The sequence below is a fragment of the Solanum pennellii genome, chromosome 5, assembly GCF_001406875.1.
Source record: "Solanum pennellii chromosome 5, SPENNV200".
In the NCBI taxonomy this organism is placed as follows: domain Eukaryota; kingdom Viridiplantae; phylum Streptophyta; class Magnoliopsida; order Solanales; family Solanaceae; genus Solanum; species Solanum pennellii.
The window spans coordinates 77,750,071-77,768,785 of NC_028641.1; the positions used below are offsets into that span (position 1 = coordinate 77,750,071).

Genomic DNA, 18,715 nt, shown 5'->3' on the forward strand with positions numbered 1-18,715 from the left:
TTGAGTAGACTAATTTTTTCTTTCGTTGAGCATATCATTCAAATTAGTTCTTTATGCAAAATCAAATAACTTTTGCATCGTGAAAGAAACACTCTCTAGTACTATCGTATTTGTCAATATATAAAAAATAGATTTCATCTCTTGTGAAGAGCGAAACATTCGCTCATGTGCAATAATGACCATACCAATACTATTATTGGTAAAGCAAAGAAGTAAATATAATAGATAATGTATTATGAATCTTAATGACTTTTCAATTTTCGATACATGAAATTAGATTTTCTAACAATACATATGTTGTATTATGTGTTTCGTCTCTCCCTTTTGCAAATCAGAACCAACTATTCTGATGATCCTAAGCAAGAACGACGAAGTTTTTCTTGAAGGATGATCAATCAGAATGTGTATTGAATATTCAATGGAAATTATGTCATAAGTTTTTTTATAAATGAAAAAATACGATATTGAACATCGAATAAGGGATAAAAAATAAAGTATATGATGATTTATTTATTTTGTAATTGAGATGTTTTTTGAAATCAATAATCCATGGTTCGAGAACCAAAACATAAATTGTCATTAGTTTTTTCATAATTGAGAAATTTTTGAAGGTCAATAATACACAGTTTGAAAAATAATGTATTATAATTTCACTGATTTATCTCGTGATTATCTAATATTGTGCAACATTTTAATTAAGAACAAAATTCAAAAGTCTTGTATCTAAAATTTTACGTCCAGTTGAACTAAGACACATAAATAAGACAAAGTGAATATCATATCTATTTTTGTATTTGCATTTTCTCAATATCGATAATAAAACAACTTACTTCATAAAAAAAGACAAAATGAATATCAATCTAATATAATTATCCAATTAAGTTTATCTATTACGATCAAATAATACACATCAATAAATATGTTTACTTATTCAAAGTAAATCCCAATAACAATATATGTAATATAATCCTATAGAGTAAGACATAAAATAATATAACGTATGGAAAATTTATTCTCACGTAAAAAATAGATATTTATTTTTGATATGCGCTCCGCTTAAAAAAAAACACAATCAAATTGTACCAAAAACAACAACTTATAACAAAAAATAGCATAATTTTAAGTGAATCTCAAAATATAATTACTTTTTTGGGGCTTTTTTTTTCCATAGAACACTCCTAAAGAAAAACCCCCAAAAATCTTTTTCATATAAAGTTGCTTCTTTTACTTCAACACATTTGGATTCTCCAATACGATTTTCTTCTCAGGTAATTGAAGACCCTTTTCTGTTTATTAATTTATTTTTTTTGGCGTTGTTTTAGTTCATTGGGGTGTTGAAAGCTACATTCGTCCATGGGGTGAGGGTGGGATGGGGGGATTCTTGTTTCATTGTTAGCGGTTTCTGAAAAATGTAGTCTTTTTGATGTTCATTGAATTGTGTATGGATTTCTGGGGTTTGGTGATTCTTGTTGAAATAAATCATGGTTTCTTTAATGTACCATTTTTGTTATATAGTTGGTTTTCATCTGTTTGTTTGTTTGTTTATGTTTGGGACAGTTTAAGGCAATAAATGTGAATGCAAGTGGGATTTTTTTGGAGATAAACAACATTATTATGAAAATGAGGAAGACTGTCAGTTTTTTCCTTTTTTGGGCGAAAAGTAACTATGAACATTGATTGTTGATAATTTGTGTGGTGTGTTGTAGTGATCTTTGAATGTTGTCTTTTTGTATACTATCTGATGCATGAGACCATGTGCAATGTTGTTTTTCCTGTGACTTCTTAGTTGGAGGAAGCCTTTAACCGTTCTTCAGAGCTTCGTAGGGTGGGTTCTATCTTTACTGTCATTTAATTCTTGATTTAGCTATGTCAAAGGGAAGAATAACTAAAATTATAGAGACGTATACCTAAATGCTAATATCTTTTAGAAAATGTTCTGTTATTTTTCTGTTGTATGTGCTAATTTTTCCATTAAAGATATAATTTTGATACTCCCTACTCTAAGTTTTGGTTTAACAAGGCTCTACTTTAGTTAGTATATCACTACTCCCTACTCTAAGTTTTGGTTTAACAAGTCTCTACTTTAGTTATATATAAATATAGTTTTATATAAATAGAACTTAATGTTCTATGCTAAGAGGAATCTCATGAGTGAGCCAAAAAGAAATGAAGGTTAAGAAGCTACTCTTCATCAGTACAAAGTCTCTCTCTCTCTATACCCTCATAGGCTGTTCTATTTCTTCATCTCCAGACTGTCCACATAAGTGTTATAGGAGAAACATTCCCACTTTCTATTTCTTCTCTTCCGTCTCCAAAAGTTCCAACTGGTTCATTCTCGAGAACCTTGACTATTGTTGTTTCTTTCTTGAGAACCTTGACTTTGTTGTTTCTTTCTTGAAATGATCGTCTTTTTGTCTAACCTCGTTTAACGTTCACCTTCAAAGAACTCGTTTTTTTGCAGACACAAAATTTTATCATGAATGTATGTGAAAGCAACAGCCTATAAATGGTGATTCAAGTTGAAACCCCTTTAGATGTATCAAGCTTCTTGACATTGTGTTCTATAATAATAATGCCATCTAACTTGTTATTAAGAATGTGGAAACTGCCATTATGAGGAATGAGTTGCTGTGAGCAAAAATGTACAAGTATTAGATGATATGAAAGGCGTTGATCAAGGTGTCTGCTTTTTCCATTGGATATAATTGAGAATCCAAATACTAGAGGAACTTTCATCTCTTCTCAAGTGCAACCAACTAGTGAAATATAAGAGCATGGATGATTTTCTATAAGTTCATGGCTTTTATGAAGAAGATTTTCTTGGATTTTGACTGTAAAGGTGCACATAGCTTGTAAATAAGTGTGAGCTGCCCACTTGACATGGCTTGCTCACATCCCGCACTGACCTACATGTGCATCAGTCCATACATATGGAACAATTCTGACTAAAAGTGCTAAAAGGGGATGGGATCAATCTAGAATCACATGGAAAGGAATTACTACAAAGACCTACAATTTCTTCGAATCAGTGTTGGCTTAGCTGAAATTAGGGCACAATGGAAGATAAAGATTCGTATAGGTGATATCGATAAATAGAGAATAGGTTTAGTCTTGTTAGTTGTTAGTACATTCATTTTGAACCTGTTGCTTTTCTAGGAGCAATTTGACCTAATCAAGTTATATGTAAACAATATATTTTTCACATTTATTTTTGTTTGGTATGAATTATGATGATGACATGAGTTAAGATTAAACAGAGAAACATGGTCAGTGAGGTATCATGTAGCCAACCCCACCTTGTTCGGGATTGAGGCATAGTTGTTATTTCTGATTGCATATTTAGTCTTAATTCATTATTGATGGTTGTTCAACACACATTTGTTTTTATGATAGTGTGCTTAACTTGTTGGTTTTTCAATATAGTACTTGTTGGTTTTTCGGTATACTGTTCTTAACTTCATATTGGTAAATGACAGCTTAAATTGTTGATTTAATGATTATTCATGATCAATTGACCAAAATTAATCATGTAGGACATTCTCTTTATACTTTTTAAAATCCATTTGGAGATATATACACCAAAGCATGGATGATGTCGACATAGAATTGGATGAACTGGAATTAGTTGCTGCTGCTGCTGGTTACCACTATTATAATTGTATAGCTAGGCAGCCTTCTCATGGTTCAACTCCTAAAGGGTCTGGGTTCTTGACCGAACTGCTCAGTGCCGACAATGATGTGTGTCGGGAAATGTTAAGGATGGATAAACATGTTTTTCACAAGCTATGTAACATCCTTCGAGAAAGAGCCATGCTACGTGACACAGCTGGTGTTATGATAGAGGAGCAATTGGCAATATTTTTGAACATTGTTGGCCACAATGAACGCAACAGGGTAATACAAGAGCGTTATCAGCACTCTGGTGAAACAATAAGCAGGCATTTTAATAATGTATTGAGGGCACTTAAGTCGTTATCGCGCGAGTTCCTTCAACTTCCTCCAGTCAGTACTCCTCTCCAGATCCTTGAAAGTAACAGATTCTACCCGTATTTTGAGGTTAGCCTCTGATCCCCTTCTTTCTTATTTCATTTCGTTGTAGATTGGACTTATTGACCTGACTATTTTATTACAGGATTGCATTGGTGTCATCGATGGCATGCGTATCCCTGCTCATGTGCCAGCCAAGGATCAATCTCGTTTTCGTAATAGGAAGGGTATTTTGACCCAAAATGTATTGGCAGCGTGCACATTGGATCTCCAATTTATATTTGTCTACCCTGGCTGGGAAGGCTCAGCTACAGATTCACGGGTACTGAGAGCAGTTCTAGATGATCCTGATCAAAACTTCCCTCCAATTCCTGAAGGTTGTTCATAATTATTGTACATAATAGTTTTGTCTTACTTTAGTTCATTTTTCTTTTCTATGCATACTCAAACAACTCATTGATATTTATCAAAAATTGTCTGTTGCAGGGAAATATTATCTTGTTGATACAGGTTATGTTAATATGAATGGATTTATTGCTCCATTTCCAGGAATTCGATATCATCTTCCTGAATATCGGGGTGCTAATCTATTACCTAGAAATGCAAACGAGTTATTTAACCACCGGCATGCATCACTTAGAAATGCCATTCAGAAATCTTTTGATGTGCTGAAAACAAGATTTCCAATCCTCAAACTTGCTCCTCAATATGCTTTTCATACACAGAGGGACATTGTTATAGCTGCATGTGTTATTCACAATCACATCCGGCGTGAGGATAAGAGTGACTGGTTGTTTAAAGACATTGAAGGAAGATATGTAGAAGAGTTGCCTGATTTAGATGACAATCCTGATCCACACTTGGCTTTTCAGATACAAGAACAGAGTGCCTCTGCATTGAGAGATTCCATTACAGCAGCAATGTGGAATGACTTCATCAATAAATGGGATGAGTGGTGATTCATGCTTCTTGGAGAAAAGATGTGAATACTTTCATGTGTTCATGGGATGAGTGGAGAAAAGTTATACCCCATATTCACAATATAATTTTCTTTTTGATAAAGGTGGCATTTGGGCTAGCTTCCGTACACCTAGACTAGTTCCACCGGGTACCTGCTGCTTCTCACCAGCAGTTACCGGGAGCGATCTATTTTAGAACCTTATATGTATAAGATGCTGATTTTGAATAGAGGTTTGCACCTGACAACTTTCTTGGATATACTGTCAAAGAGGGAAGGTAGAATTGGTGTTTGCCATTGTGAGAACTGAGAAGCATTTTTTTTTGCTTTGTCATAGTAAGTTGTAATACTAGCAAGATAACACTCATCCTTCAACCTGTGAATCATCTTCTTTTCCTTTTTCTGTGCCCAAATTTGAGTTGCTTTCTTCTGCATTCTGTTGTTATCTACTGATAATAGTAACTTATATCATTGTCAACCTGGATGATAGCAAAAAGTTCTTTGGACAGAGTTAATAAAATTTATTCTAGATAATTCATAGATTAATACACACGAAAAGTATTAGTACATATAACGATCCGCGACATTTTTGGGCTTTTAGGAGTTATTTTATAGAATTAGATAATTTTTTCTATTTTTATTGTGTGTAAGCTCAAGAATATTTGGTGAAATAGTTTTCAAGACGATTTTTTTTGAAAAAATTTACAAGACCCTCCTATGGAGTTGGAGGAGCAATATATATTGTTTCACCATGATTTGTGAAGTTTGGATATTTAGAATCCATTTTACATTAATTAGGCGATATTTTCAATTTTTTATGTGTGTTAGCCCATTAATATTTGGTGAAATATTTTTTGGACAATTTTTTGAAAAAAACTTTATAAGACCCACCGTAAGGAGTTGTGGAGCAATATATATAGCCTCACTATGATCCGCGACATTTTTGGACATTTAGGTGCTATTTTATAGGAATTAGGCAGATTTTTTAATTTTTCGTGTGTGTTAGCCCATGAATATTTGGTGAAATATTTTTTGGACAATTTTTTGAAAAAAACGTTATATGACCCACCGTAAGGAGTTGTGGAGCAATATGTATAGCCTCACTATGATCCGCGACATTTTTGGACATTTAGGTGCTATTTTATAGGAATTAGGCAAATTTTTTAATTTTTCGTGTATGTTAACCCATGAATATTTGGTGAAATATTTTTCGGACAATTTTTTGTAAAAAACTTTATAAGACCCACCGTAAGGAGTTGTGGAGCAATATGTATAGCCTCACTATGATCCGCGACATTTTTGGACATTTAGGTGCTATTTTATAGGAATTAGGCAAATTTTTTAATTTTTCGTGTATGTTAACCCATGAATATTTGGTGAAATATTTTTCGGACAATTTTTTGAAAAAACCTTTATAAGACCCACCGTAAGGAGTTGTGGAGCAATATGTATAGCCTCACTATGATCCGCGACATTTTTGGACATTTAGGTGCTATTTTATAGGAATTAGGCAAATTTTTTAATTTTTCGTGTATGTTAACCCATGAATATTTGGTGAAATATTTTTCGGACAATTTTTTGAAAAAACCTTTATAAGACCCACCGTAAGGAGTTGTGGAGCAATATGTATAGCCTCACTATGATCCGCGACATTTTTGGACATTTAGGTGCTATTTTATAGGAATTAGGCAAATTTTTTAATTTTTCGTGTATGTTAACCCATGAATATTTGGTGAAATATTTTTCGGACAATTTTTTGAAAAAACCTTTATAAGACCCACCGTAAGGAGTTGTGGAGCAATATGTATAGCCTCACTATGATCCGCGACATTTTTGGACATTTAGGTGCTATTTTATAGGAATTAGGCAAATTTTTTAATTTTTCGTGTATGTTAACCCATGAATATTTGGTGAAATATTTTTCGGACAATTTTTTGAAAAAACCTTTATAAGACCCACCGTAAGGAGTTGTGGAGCAATATGTATAGCCTCACTATGATCCGCGACATTTTTGGACATTTAGGTGCTATTTTATAGGAATTAGGCAAATTTTTTAATTTTTCGTGTATGTTAACCCATGAATATTTGGTGAAATATTTTTCGGACAATTTTTTGAAAAAACCTTTATAAGACCCACCGTAAGGAGTTGTGGAGCAATATGTATAGCCTCACTATGATCCGCGACATTTTTGGACATTTAGGTGCTATTTTATAGGAATTAGGCAAATTTTTTAATTTTTCGTGTATGTTAACCCATGAATATTTGGTGAAATATTTTTCGGACAATTTTTTGAAAAAACCTTTATAAGACCCACCGTAAGGAGTTGTGGAGCAATATGTATAGCCTCACTATGATCCGCGACATTTTTGGACATTTAGGTGCTATTTTATAGGAATTAGGCAAATTTTTTAATTTTTCGTGTATGTTAACCCATGAATATTTGGTGAAATATTTTTCGGACAATTTTTTGAAAAAACCTTTATAAGACCCACCGTAAGGAGTTGTGGAGCAATATGTATAGCCTCACTATGATCCGCGACATTTTTGGACATTTAGGTGCTATTTTATAGGAATTAGGCAAATTTTTTAATTTTTCGTGTATGTTAACCCATGAATATTTGGTGAAATATTTTTCGGACAATTTTTTGAAAAAACCTTTATAAGACCCACCGTAAGGAGTTGTGGAGCAATATGTATAGCCTCACTATGATCCGCGACATTTTTGGACATTTAGGTGCTATTTTATAGGAATTAGGCAAATTTTTTAATTTTTCGTGTATGTTAACCCATGAATATTTGGTGAAATATTTTTCGGACAATTTTTTGAAAAAACCTTTATAAGACCCACCGTAAGGAGTTGTGGAGCAATATGTATAGCCTCACTATGATCCGCGACATTTTTGGACATTTAGGTGCTATTTTATAGGAATTAGGCAAATTTTTTAATTTTTCGTGTATGTTAACCCATGAATATTTGGTGAAATATTTTTCGGACAATTTTTTGAAAAAACCTTTATAAGACCCACCGTAAGGAGTTGTGGAGCAATATGTATAGCCTCACTATGATCCGCGACATTTTTGGACATTTAGGTGCTATTTTATAGGAATTAGGCAAATTTTTTAATTTTTCGTGTATGTTAACCCATGAATATTTGGTGAAATATTTTTCGGACAATTTTTTGAAAAAACCTTTATAAGACCCACCGTAAGGAGTTGTGGAGCAATATGTATAGCCTCACTATGATCCGCGACATTTTTGGACATTTAGGTGCTATTTTATAGGAATTAGGCAGATTTTTTAATTTTTCGTGTGTGTTAGCCCATGAATATTTGGTGAAATATTTTTTGGACAATTTTTTGAAAAAAACTTTATAAGACCCACCGTAAGGAGTTGTGGAGCAATATGTATAGCCTCACAGTGATCCGCGACATTTTTGGACATTTAGGTGCTATTTTATAAGAATTAGGCAGATTTTTTAATTTTTCGTGTGTGTTAGCCCATGATTATTTGGTGAAATATTTTTCGGACAATTTTTTGAAAAAACCTTTATAAGACCCACCGTAAGGAGTTGTGGAGCAATATGTATAGCCTGAGCCTCACTATGATCCGCGATATTTTTGGACATTTAGGTGCTATTTTATAAGAATTAGGCAGATTTTTTAATTTTTCGTGTGTGTTAGCCCATGATTATTTGGTGAAATATTTTTCGGACAATTTTTTGAAAAAACCTTTATAAGACCCACCGTAAGGAGTTGTGGAGCAATATGTATAGCCTGAGCCTCACTATGATCCGCGATATTTTTGGACATTTAGGTGCTATTTTATAAGAATTAGGCAGATTTTTTAATTTTTCGTGTGTGTTAGCCCATGATTATTTGGTGAAATATTTTTCGGACAATTTTTTGAAAAAACCTTTATAAGACCCACCGTAAGGAGTTGTGGAGCAATATGTATAGCCTGAGCCTCACTATGATCCGCGATATTTTTGGACATTTAGGTGCTATTTTATAAGAATTAGGCAGATTTTTTAATTTTTCGTGTGTGTTAGCCCATGATTATTTGGTGAAATATTTTTCGGACAATTTTTTGAAAAAACCTTTATAAGACCCACCGTAAGGAGTTGTGGAGCAATATGTATAGCCTGAGCCTCACTATGATCCGCGATATTTTTGGACATTTAGGTGCTATTTTATAAGAATTAGGCAGATTTTTTAATTTTTCGTGTGTGTTAGCCCATGATTATTTGGTGAAATATTTTTCGGACAATTTTTTGAAAAAACCTTTATAAGACCCACCGTAAGGAGTTGTGGAGCAATATGTATAGCCTGAGCCTCACTATGATCCGCGATATTTTTGGACATTTAGGTGCTATTTTATAAGAATTAGGCAGATTTTTTAATTTTTCGTGTGTGTTAGCCCATGATTATTTGGTGAAATATTTTTCGGACAATTTTTTGAAAAAACCTTTATAAGACCCACCGTAAGGAGTTGTGGAGCAATATGTATAGCCTGAGCCTCACTATGATCCGCGATATTTTTGGACATTTAGGTGCTATTTTATAAGAATTAGGCAGATTTTTTAATTTTTCGTGTGTGTTAGCCCATGATTATTTGGTGAAATATTTTTCGGACAATTTTTTGAAAAAACCTTTATAAGACCCACCGTAAGGAGTTGTGGAGCAATATGTATAGCCTGAGCCTCACTATGATCCGCGATATTTTTGGACATTTAGGTGCTATTTTATAAGAATTAGGCAGATTTTTTAATTTTTCGTGTGTGTTAGCCCATGATTATTTGGTGAAATATTTTTCGGACAATTTTTTGAAAAAACCTTTATAAGACCCACCGTAAGGAGTTGTGGAGCAATATGTATAGCCTGAGCCTCACTATGATCCGCGATATTTTTGGACATTTAGGTGCTATTTTATAAGAATTAGGCAGATTTTTTAATTTTTCGTGTGTGTTAGCCCATGATTATTTGGTGAAATATTTTTCGGACAATTTTTTGAAAAAACCTTTATAAGACCCACCGTAAGGAGTTGTGGAGCAATATGTATAGCCTGAGCCTCACTATGATCCGCGATATTTTTGGACATTTAGGTGCTATTTTATAAGAATTAGGCAGATTTTTTAATTTTTCGTGTGTGTTAGCCCATGATTATTTGGTGAAATATTTTTCGGACAATTTTTTGAAAAAACCTTTATAAGACCCACCGTAAGGAGTTGTGGAGCAATATGTATAGCCTGAGCCTCACTATGATCCGCGATATTTTTGGACATTTAGGTGCTATTTTATAAGAATTAGGCAGATTTTTTAATTTTTCGTGTGTGTTAGCCCATGATTATTTGGTGAAATATTTTTCGGACAATTTTTTGAAAAAACCTTTATAAGACCCACCGTAAGGAGTTGTGGAGCAATATGTATAGCCTGAGCCTCACTATGATCCGCGATATTTTTGGACATTTAGGTGCTATTTTATAAGAATTAGGCAGATTTTTTAATTTTTCGTGTGTGTTAGCCCATGATTATTTGGTGAAATATTTTTCGGACAATTTTTTGAAAAAAACTTTATAAGACCCACCGTAAGGAGTTGTGGAGCAATATGTATAGCCTGAGCCTCACTATGATCCGCGATATTTTTGGACATTTAGGTGCTATTTTGTAGGAAATAGGCAAATTTTTTAATTTTTCGTCTGTGTTAGCCCATGAATATTTGGTGAAATATTTTTCGGTCAATTTTTTGTAAAAAACTTTATAAGACCCACTGTAAGGAGTTGTGGAGCAATATGTATAGCCTCACTATGATCCGCGACATTTTTGGACATTTAGGTGCTATTTTATAGGAATTAGACAGATTTTTTAATTTTTCGTGTGTGTTAGCCCATGAATATGTGGTGAAATATTTTTTGGACAATTTTTTGAAAAAAACTTTATAAGACCCACCGTAAGGAGTTGTGGAGCAATATGTATAGCCTCACTATGATCCACGACATTTTTGGACATTTAGGTGCTATTTTATAGGAATTAGGCAAATTTTTTAATTTTTCGTGTGTGTTAGCCCATGATTATTTAATGAAACATTTTTCGGACAATTTTTTGAAAAAAAAACGTTATATGACCCACCGTAAGGAGTTATGTATAGCCTCACTATGATCCGCGACATTTTTGGACATTTAGGTGCTATTTTATAGGAATTAGGCAGATTTTTTAATTTTTCATGTGTGTTAGCCCATGATTATTTGGTGAAATATTTTTCGGATAATTTTTTGAAAAAAACTTTATAAGACCCACCGTAAGGAGTTGTGGAGCAATATGTATAGCCTCACTATGATCCGCGACATTTTTGGACATTTAGGTGCTATTTTATAGGAATTAGGCAGATATTATAATTTTTCGTGTGTAACGCCCATTAATATTTGGTGAAATATTTTTCGGACAATTTTTTGTAAAAAACTTTATAAGACCCATCGTAAGGAGTTGTGGAGCAACATGTATAGCCTCACAGTGATCCGCGACATTTTTGGACATTTAGGTGCTATTTTATAGGAATTAGGCAAATTTTTTAATTTTTCGTGTGTGTTAGCCCATGATTATTTAATGAAATATTTTTCGGACAATTTTTTGAAAAAAACTTTATAAGACCCACCGTAAGGAGTTGTGGAGCAATATGTATAGCCTCACTATGATCTGCGACATTTTTGGACATTTAGGTGCTATTTTATAGGAATTAGGCAGATTTTTTAATTTTTCGTGTGTGTGAGCCCAATGATTATTTGGTGAAATTTTTTTCGGACAATTTTTTGAAAAAAACTTTATAAGATCCACCGTAAGGGTTGTGGAGCAATATGTATAGCCTCACTATGATCCGCGACATTTTTGGACATTTAAGTGCTATTTTATAGGAATTAGGCAGATTTTTTAATTTTTCGTGTGTGTTAGCCCATTAATATTTGGTGAAATATTTTTCGGACAATTTTTTAAAAAAAACTTTATAAGACCCACCGTAAGGAGTTGTGGAGCAATATGTATAGCCTCACTATGATTCGCGACATTTTTGGACATTTAGGTGCTATTCTATAGGAATTAGGCAGATTTTTAAATTTTTCGTGTGTGTTAGCCCATGATTATTTGGTGAAATATTTTTCGGACAATTTTTTGAAAAAAACGTTATAAGACCCACCGTAAGGAGTTGTGGAGCAATATGTAAAGCCTCACTATGATCCGCGATATTTTTGGACATTTAGGTGATATTTTATAGGAATTAGGTAAATTTTTTAATTTTTCGTGTGTGTTTGTCCATGATTATTTGGTGAAATATTTTTCGGACAATTTTTTGAAAAAAAATTTATAAGACCCACCGTAAGGAGTTGTGGAGCAATATGTATAGCCTCACTATGATCCGCGACATTTTTGGACATTTAGGTGCTATTTTATAGGAATTAGGCAGATTTATTAATTTTTCGTGTAGGTTTATCCATGAATATTTGGTGAAATATTTTTCGGACAATTTTTTGTAAAAACTTTATAAGACCCACCGTATGGAGTTGTGGAGCAATATGCATAGCCTCACTATGATCCGCGATATTTTTGGACATTTAGGTGCTATTTTATAGCAATTAGGCAGATTTTTTAGTTTTTCGTGTGTGTTAGCCCATGATTATTTAATGAAATATTTTTCGGACAATTTTTTGTAAAAAACTTTATAAGACCCACCGTAAGGAGTTGTGGAGCAATATGTATAGCCTCACTATGATCCGCGACATTTTTGGACATTTAGGTGCTATTTTATAGGAATTAGGCAGATTTTTTAATTTTTCGTGTGTGTTAGCCCATGATTATTTGGTGAAATATTTTTCGGACAATTTTTTGTAAAAAACTTTATAAGACCCACCATTAGGAGTTGTGGAGCAATACGTATAGCCTCACTATGATCCGCGACATTTTTGGACATTTAGGTGCTATTTTATAGGAATTAGGCAAATTTTTTAATTTTTCGTGTGTGTTAGCCCATGATTATTTGGTGAAATATTTTCCGGACAATTTTTTGAAAAAAAATTTATAAGACCCACCGTAAGGAGTTGTGGAGCAATATGTATAGCTTCACTATGATCCGCGACATTTTTGGACATTTAGGTGCTATTTTATAGGAATTAGGAAGATTTATTAATTTTTCGTGTGTGTTTATCCATGAATATTTGGTGAAATATTTTTCGGACAATTTTTTGTAAAAAACTTTATATGACCCACTGTAAGGAGTTGTGGAGCAATATGCATAGCCTCACTATGATCCGCGATATTTTTGGACATTTAGGTGCTATTTTATAGGAATTAGGCAGATTTTTTAATTTTTCGTGTGTGTTAGCCCATGATTATTTGGTGAAATATTTTTCGGACAATTTTTTGAAAAAAACTTTATAAGACCCACCGTAAGGAGTTGTGGAGCAATATGTATAGCCTCACTATGATCCGCGACATTATTGGACATTTAGGTGCTATTTTATACAAATTAGGCAGATTTTTTAATTTTTCGTGTGTGTTAGCCCATGATTATTTGGTGAAATATTTTTCGGACAATTTTTTGTAAAAAACTTTATAAGACCCACCGTAAGGAGTTGTGGAGCAATATATATAGCCTCACTATGATCCGCGACATTTTTGGACATTTAGGTGCTATTTTATAGGAATTAGGCAATTTTTTTATTTTTTTGTGTGTGTTAGCACATGATTATTTAATGAAATATTTTCGGACGATTTTTTGAAAAAAACTTTATAAGACCCACCGTAAGGAGTTGTGGAGCAATATGTATAGCCTCACTATGATCCGCGACATTTTTGGACATTTAGGTGCTATTTTATAGGAATTAGGCAGATTTTTTAATTTTTCGTGTGTGTTAGCCCATGATTATTTGGTGAAATATTTTTCGGACAATTTTTTGAAAAAAACTTTATAAGACCCACCGTAAGGAGTTGTGGAGCAATATATATAGCCTCACTATGATCCGCGACATTTTTGGACATTTAGGTGCTATTTTATAGGAATTAGGCAAATTTTTAAATTTTTCGTGTGTGTTAGCCCATGATTATTTAATGAAATATTATTCGGACAATTTTTTGAAAAAAACTTTATAAGACCCACCGTAAGGAGTTGTGGAGCAATATGTATAGCCTCACTATGATCCGCGACATTTTTGGACATTTAGGTGCTATTTTTTAGGAATTAGGCAGATTTATTAATTTTTCGTGTGTGTTTATCCATGAATATTTGGTGAAATATTTTTCGGATAATTTTTTGTAAAAAACTTTATAAGACCCACCGTAAGGAGTTGTGGAGCAATATGCATAGCTACATCATCCGCGACATTTTTGGACATTTAGCTGCTATTTTATAGGAATTAGGCAAATTTTTAAATTTTTCGTATATGTTAGCCCATGATTATTTAATGAAATATTATTCGGACAATTTTTTGAAAAAAACTTTATAAGACCCACCGTAAGGAGTTGTGGAGCAATATGTATAGCCTCACTATGATCCGCGACATTTATGGACATTTAGGTGCTATTTTATAGGAATTAGGCAGATTTTTTAATTTTTTGTGTTTGTTAGCCCACGAATATTTGGTGAAATATTTTTCGGACAATTTTTTGAAAAAAACTTTACAAGACCCACCGTAAGGAGTTGTGGAGCAATATCTATAGCCTCACTATGATCCGCGACATTTTTGGACATTTAGGTGCTATTTTATAGGAATTAGGCATATTTTTTAATTTTTCGTGTGTGTTAGCCAATGATTATTTGGTGAAATATTTTTCGGACAATTTTTTGAAAAAAACATTATAAGATCCACCGTAAGGAGTTGTGGAGCAATATTTATAGCCTCACTATGATCCGCGACATTTTTGGACATTTAGGTGCTATTTTATAGGAATTAGGCAGATTTTTTAATTTTTTTTGTATGTTAGCCAATGAATATTTGGTGAAATATTTTTCGGACAATTTTTGAAAAAAACTTTATAAGACCCACCGTAAGGAGTTGTGGAGCAATATGTATAGCCTCACTATGATCCGCGACATTTTTAGACATTTAGGTGCTATTTCATAGGAATTGGGCAAATTTTTAAATTTTTCGTATGTGTTAGCCCATGATTATTTAATGAAATATTTTTCAGACAATTTTTTGAAAAAAACTTTATAAGACCCACCGTAAGGAGTTGTGGAGCAATATGTATAGCCTCACTATGATCCGCGATATTTTTGGACATTTAGGTGCTATTTTATAGGAATTAGGCAGATTTATTAATTTTTCGTGTGTGTTTATCCATGAATATTTGGTGAAATATTTTTCGGACATTTTTTTGTAAAAAACTTTATAAGACCCACCATAAGGAGTTGTGGAGCAATATGCATAGCCTCACTATGATCCGCGACATTTTTGGACATTTAGGTGCTATTTTATAGGAATTAGGCAGATTTTTTAATTTTTCGTGTGTGTTAGCCCATGAATATTTGGTGAAATATTTTTCGGACAATTTTTTGAAAAAAGCTTTACAAGACCCACCGTAAGGAGTTGTGGAGCAATATGTATTATAGCCTCACTATCATCCGCGACATTTTTGGACATTTAGGTGCTATTTTATAGGAATTAGGCAGATTTTTTAATTTTTTTTGTGTGTTAGCACATGAATATTTGGTGAAATATTTTTCGGATAATTTTTAAAAAAAAAACTTTATAAGACCCACCGTAAGAGTTGTGGAGCAATATGTATAGCCTCACTATGATCCGCGATATTTTTGGACATTTAGGTTCTATTTTATAGGAATTAGGCAAATTTTTTAATTTTTCGTATGTATTAGCCCATGATTATTTAATGAAATATTTTTCGGACAATTTTTTGAAAAAAACTTTATAAGACCCACTGTATGGAGTTGTGGAGCAATATGTATAGCCTCACTATGATCCGCGACATTTTTGGACATTTAGGTGCTATTTTATAGGAATTAGGTAGATTTTATAATTTTTCGTGTGTGTTAGCCCATGAATATTTGGTGAAATATTTTTCGGACAATTTTTTGAAAAAAACTTTATAAGACACACCCGTAAGGAGTTGTGGAGCAATATTTATATCCTCACTATGATCCGCGACATTTTTGAACATTTAGGTGCTATTTTATAGGAATTAGGCAGATTTTTTAATTTTTCGTGTGTGTTAGCCAATGAATATTTGGTGAAATATTTTTCGGTCAATTTTTTAAAAAAAACTTTATAAGACCCACTGTAAGGAGTTGTGGAGCAATATGTATAGCCTCACTATGATCCGCGACATTTTTGGACATTTAGGTGCTATTTTATAGGAATTAGGCAGATTTTTTAATTTTTCGTGTGTGTTAGCCCATGATTATTTGGTGAAATATTTTTCGGACAATTTTTTGAAAAAAACTTTATAAGACCCACAGTAAGGAGTTGTGGAGCAATATGTATAGCCTCACTATGATCCGCGACATTTTTGGACATTTAGGTGCTATTTTATAGGAATTAGGCAGATTTTTTAATTTTTCGTGTGTGTTAGCAAATGATTATTTAATGAAATATTTTTCGAACAATTTTTTGGAAAAAACATTATAAGACCCACCGTATGGAGTTGTGGAGCAATATGTATAGCCTCACTATGATTCGCGATATTTTTGGATATTTAGGTGCTATTTTATAGGAATTAGGCAGATTTTTAAATTTTCCGTGTGTGTTAGCCCATGAATATTTGGTGAAATATTTTTCGGACAATTTTTTGAAAAAAACTTTATAAGACCCACCGTAAGGAGTTGTGGAGCAATATGTATAGCCTCACTATGATCCGCGACATTTTTGGACATTTAGGTGCTATTTTATAGGAATTAGGCAGATTTTTTAATTTTTCGTGTGTGTTAGCCCATGAATATTTGGTGAAATATTTTTCGGACAATTTTTTGAAAAAAACTTTATAAGACCCACCGTAAGGAGTTGTGGAGCAATATGTATAGCCTCACTATGATCCGCGACATTTTTGGACATTTAGGTGCTATTTTATAGGAATTAGGCAGATTTTTTAATTTTTCGTGTGTGTTAGCCCATGATTATTTGGTGAAATATTTTTCGGACAATTTTTTGAAAAAAACTTTATAAGACCCACCGTAAGGAGTTGTGGAGCAATATGTATAGCCTCACTATGATCCGCGACATTTTTGGACATTTAGGTGCTATTTTATAGGAATTAGGCAAATTTTTTAATTTTTCGTGTGTGTTAGCCCATGATTATTTGGTGAAATATTTTTCGGATAATTTTTTGAAAAAAACTTTATAAGATCCACCGTAAGGGTTGTGGAGCAATATGCATAGCCTCACTATGATCCGCGACATTTTTGGACATTTAAGTGCTATTTTATAGGAATTAGGCAGATTTTTAAATTTTTTGTGTATGTTAGCCCATGATTATTTAATGAAATATTATTCGGACAATTTTTTGAAAAAAACTTTATAAGACCCACCGTAAGGAGTTGTGGAGCAATATGTATAGCCTCACTATGATCCGCGACATTTTTGGACATTTAGGTGCTATTTTATACGAATTAGCCAGATTTTTTAATTTTTCGTGTGTGTTAGCCCATTATTATTTGGTGAAATATTTTTCAAACAATTTTTTGAAAAAAAATTTATAAGACCCACCGTAAGGAGTTGTGGAGCAATATGTATAGCCTCACTATGATCCGCGACATTTTTGGACATTTAGGTGCTATTTTATAGGAATTAGGCAGATTTTTTAATTTTTCGTGTGTGTTAGCCCATGAATATTTGGTGAAATATTTTTCGGACAATTTTTTGAAAAAAACTTTATAAGACCCACCGTAAGGAGTTGTGGAGCAATATGTATAGCCTCACTATGATCCGCGACATTTTTGGACATTTAGGTGCTATTTTATAGGAATTAGGCAGATTTTTTAATTTTTCGTGTGTGTTAGCCCATGATTATTTGGTGAAATATTTTTCGGACAATTTTTTGAAAAAAACTTTATAAGACCCACCGTAAGGAGTTGTGGAGCAATATGTATAGCCTCACTATGATCCGCGACATTTTTGGACATTTAGGTGCTATTTTATAGGAATTAGGCAGATTTTTTAATTTTTCGTGTGTGTTAGCCAATGAATTTTTGGTGAAATATTTTTCGGACAATTTTTTGAAAAAAAACTTTATAAGACCCACTGTAAGGAGTTGTGGAGCAATATGTATAGCCTCACTATGATCCGAGACATTTTTGGACATTTAGGTGCTATTTTATACGAATTAGCCAGATTTTTTAATTTTTCGTGTGTGTTAGCAAATGATTATTTAATGAAATATTTTTCGAACAATTTTTTGAAAAAAACTTTATAAGACCCACCGTATGGAGTTGTGGAGCAATATGTATAGCCTCACTATGATCCGCGATATTTTTGGATATTTAGGTGCTATTTTATAGGAATTAGGCAGATTTTTTAATTTTTCGTGTGTGTTAGCCCATGATTATTTGGTGAAATATTTTTCGGATAATTTTTTGAAAAAAACTTTATAAGACCCACCGTAAGGAGTTGTGGAGCAATATGTATAGCCTCACTATGATCCGCGACATTTTTGGACATTTAGGTGCTATTTTATAGGAATTAGGCAAATTTTTTAATTTTTCGTGTGTCTTAGCACATGATTATTTAATGAATATTTTTCGGATAATTTTTTGAAAAAAACTTTATAAGACCCACCGT

The 18,715-nt window shown here is 32.8% G+C and overlaps 1 protein-coding gene across 1 annotated transcript; it reads left to right on the forward strand.

Moving 5' to 3' along the window:
* Nucleotides 1–1,117: 1,117 nt before the first annotated feature.
* Nucleotides 1,118–5,377, forward strand: LOC107018877. Its single transcript, XM_015219462.2, has 4 exons — nucleotides 1,118–1,268; nucleotides 3,534–4,056; nucleotides 4,133–4,364; nucleotides 4,474–5,377. The coding sequence occupies exons 2-4, from the start codon at nucleotides 3,586–3,588 to the stop codon at nucleotides 4,944–4,946; spliced, it is 1,176 nt and encodes a 391-aa protein (XP_015074948.1). The 5' UTR covers nucleotides 1,118–1,268; nucleotides 3,534–3,585; the 3' UTR covers nucleotides 4,947–5,377.
* The last annotated feature ends 13,338 nt before the right edge of the window (nucleotides 5,378–18,715 follow it).

Excerpts from the sequence above, each read along its gene's own strand:
- LOC107018877 (XM_015219462.2), top strand. The coding sequence starts at position 3,586 with ATGGATGATGTCGACATAGAATTGGATGAACTGGAATTAGTTGCTGCT. Across the intron at positions 4,057-4,132 it reads GATTCTACCCGTATTTTGAG|GATTGCATTGGTGTCATCGA; the intron begins GTTAGCCTCTGA and ends ATTTTATTACAG. Across the intron at positions 4,365-4,473 it reads CTTCCCTCCAATTCCTGAAG|GGAAATATTATCTTGTTGAT; the intron begins GTTGTTCATAAT and ends TGTCTGTTGCAG.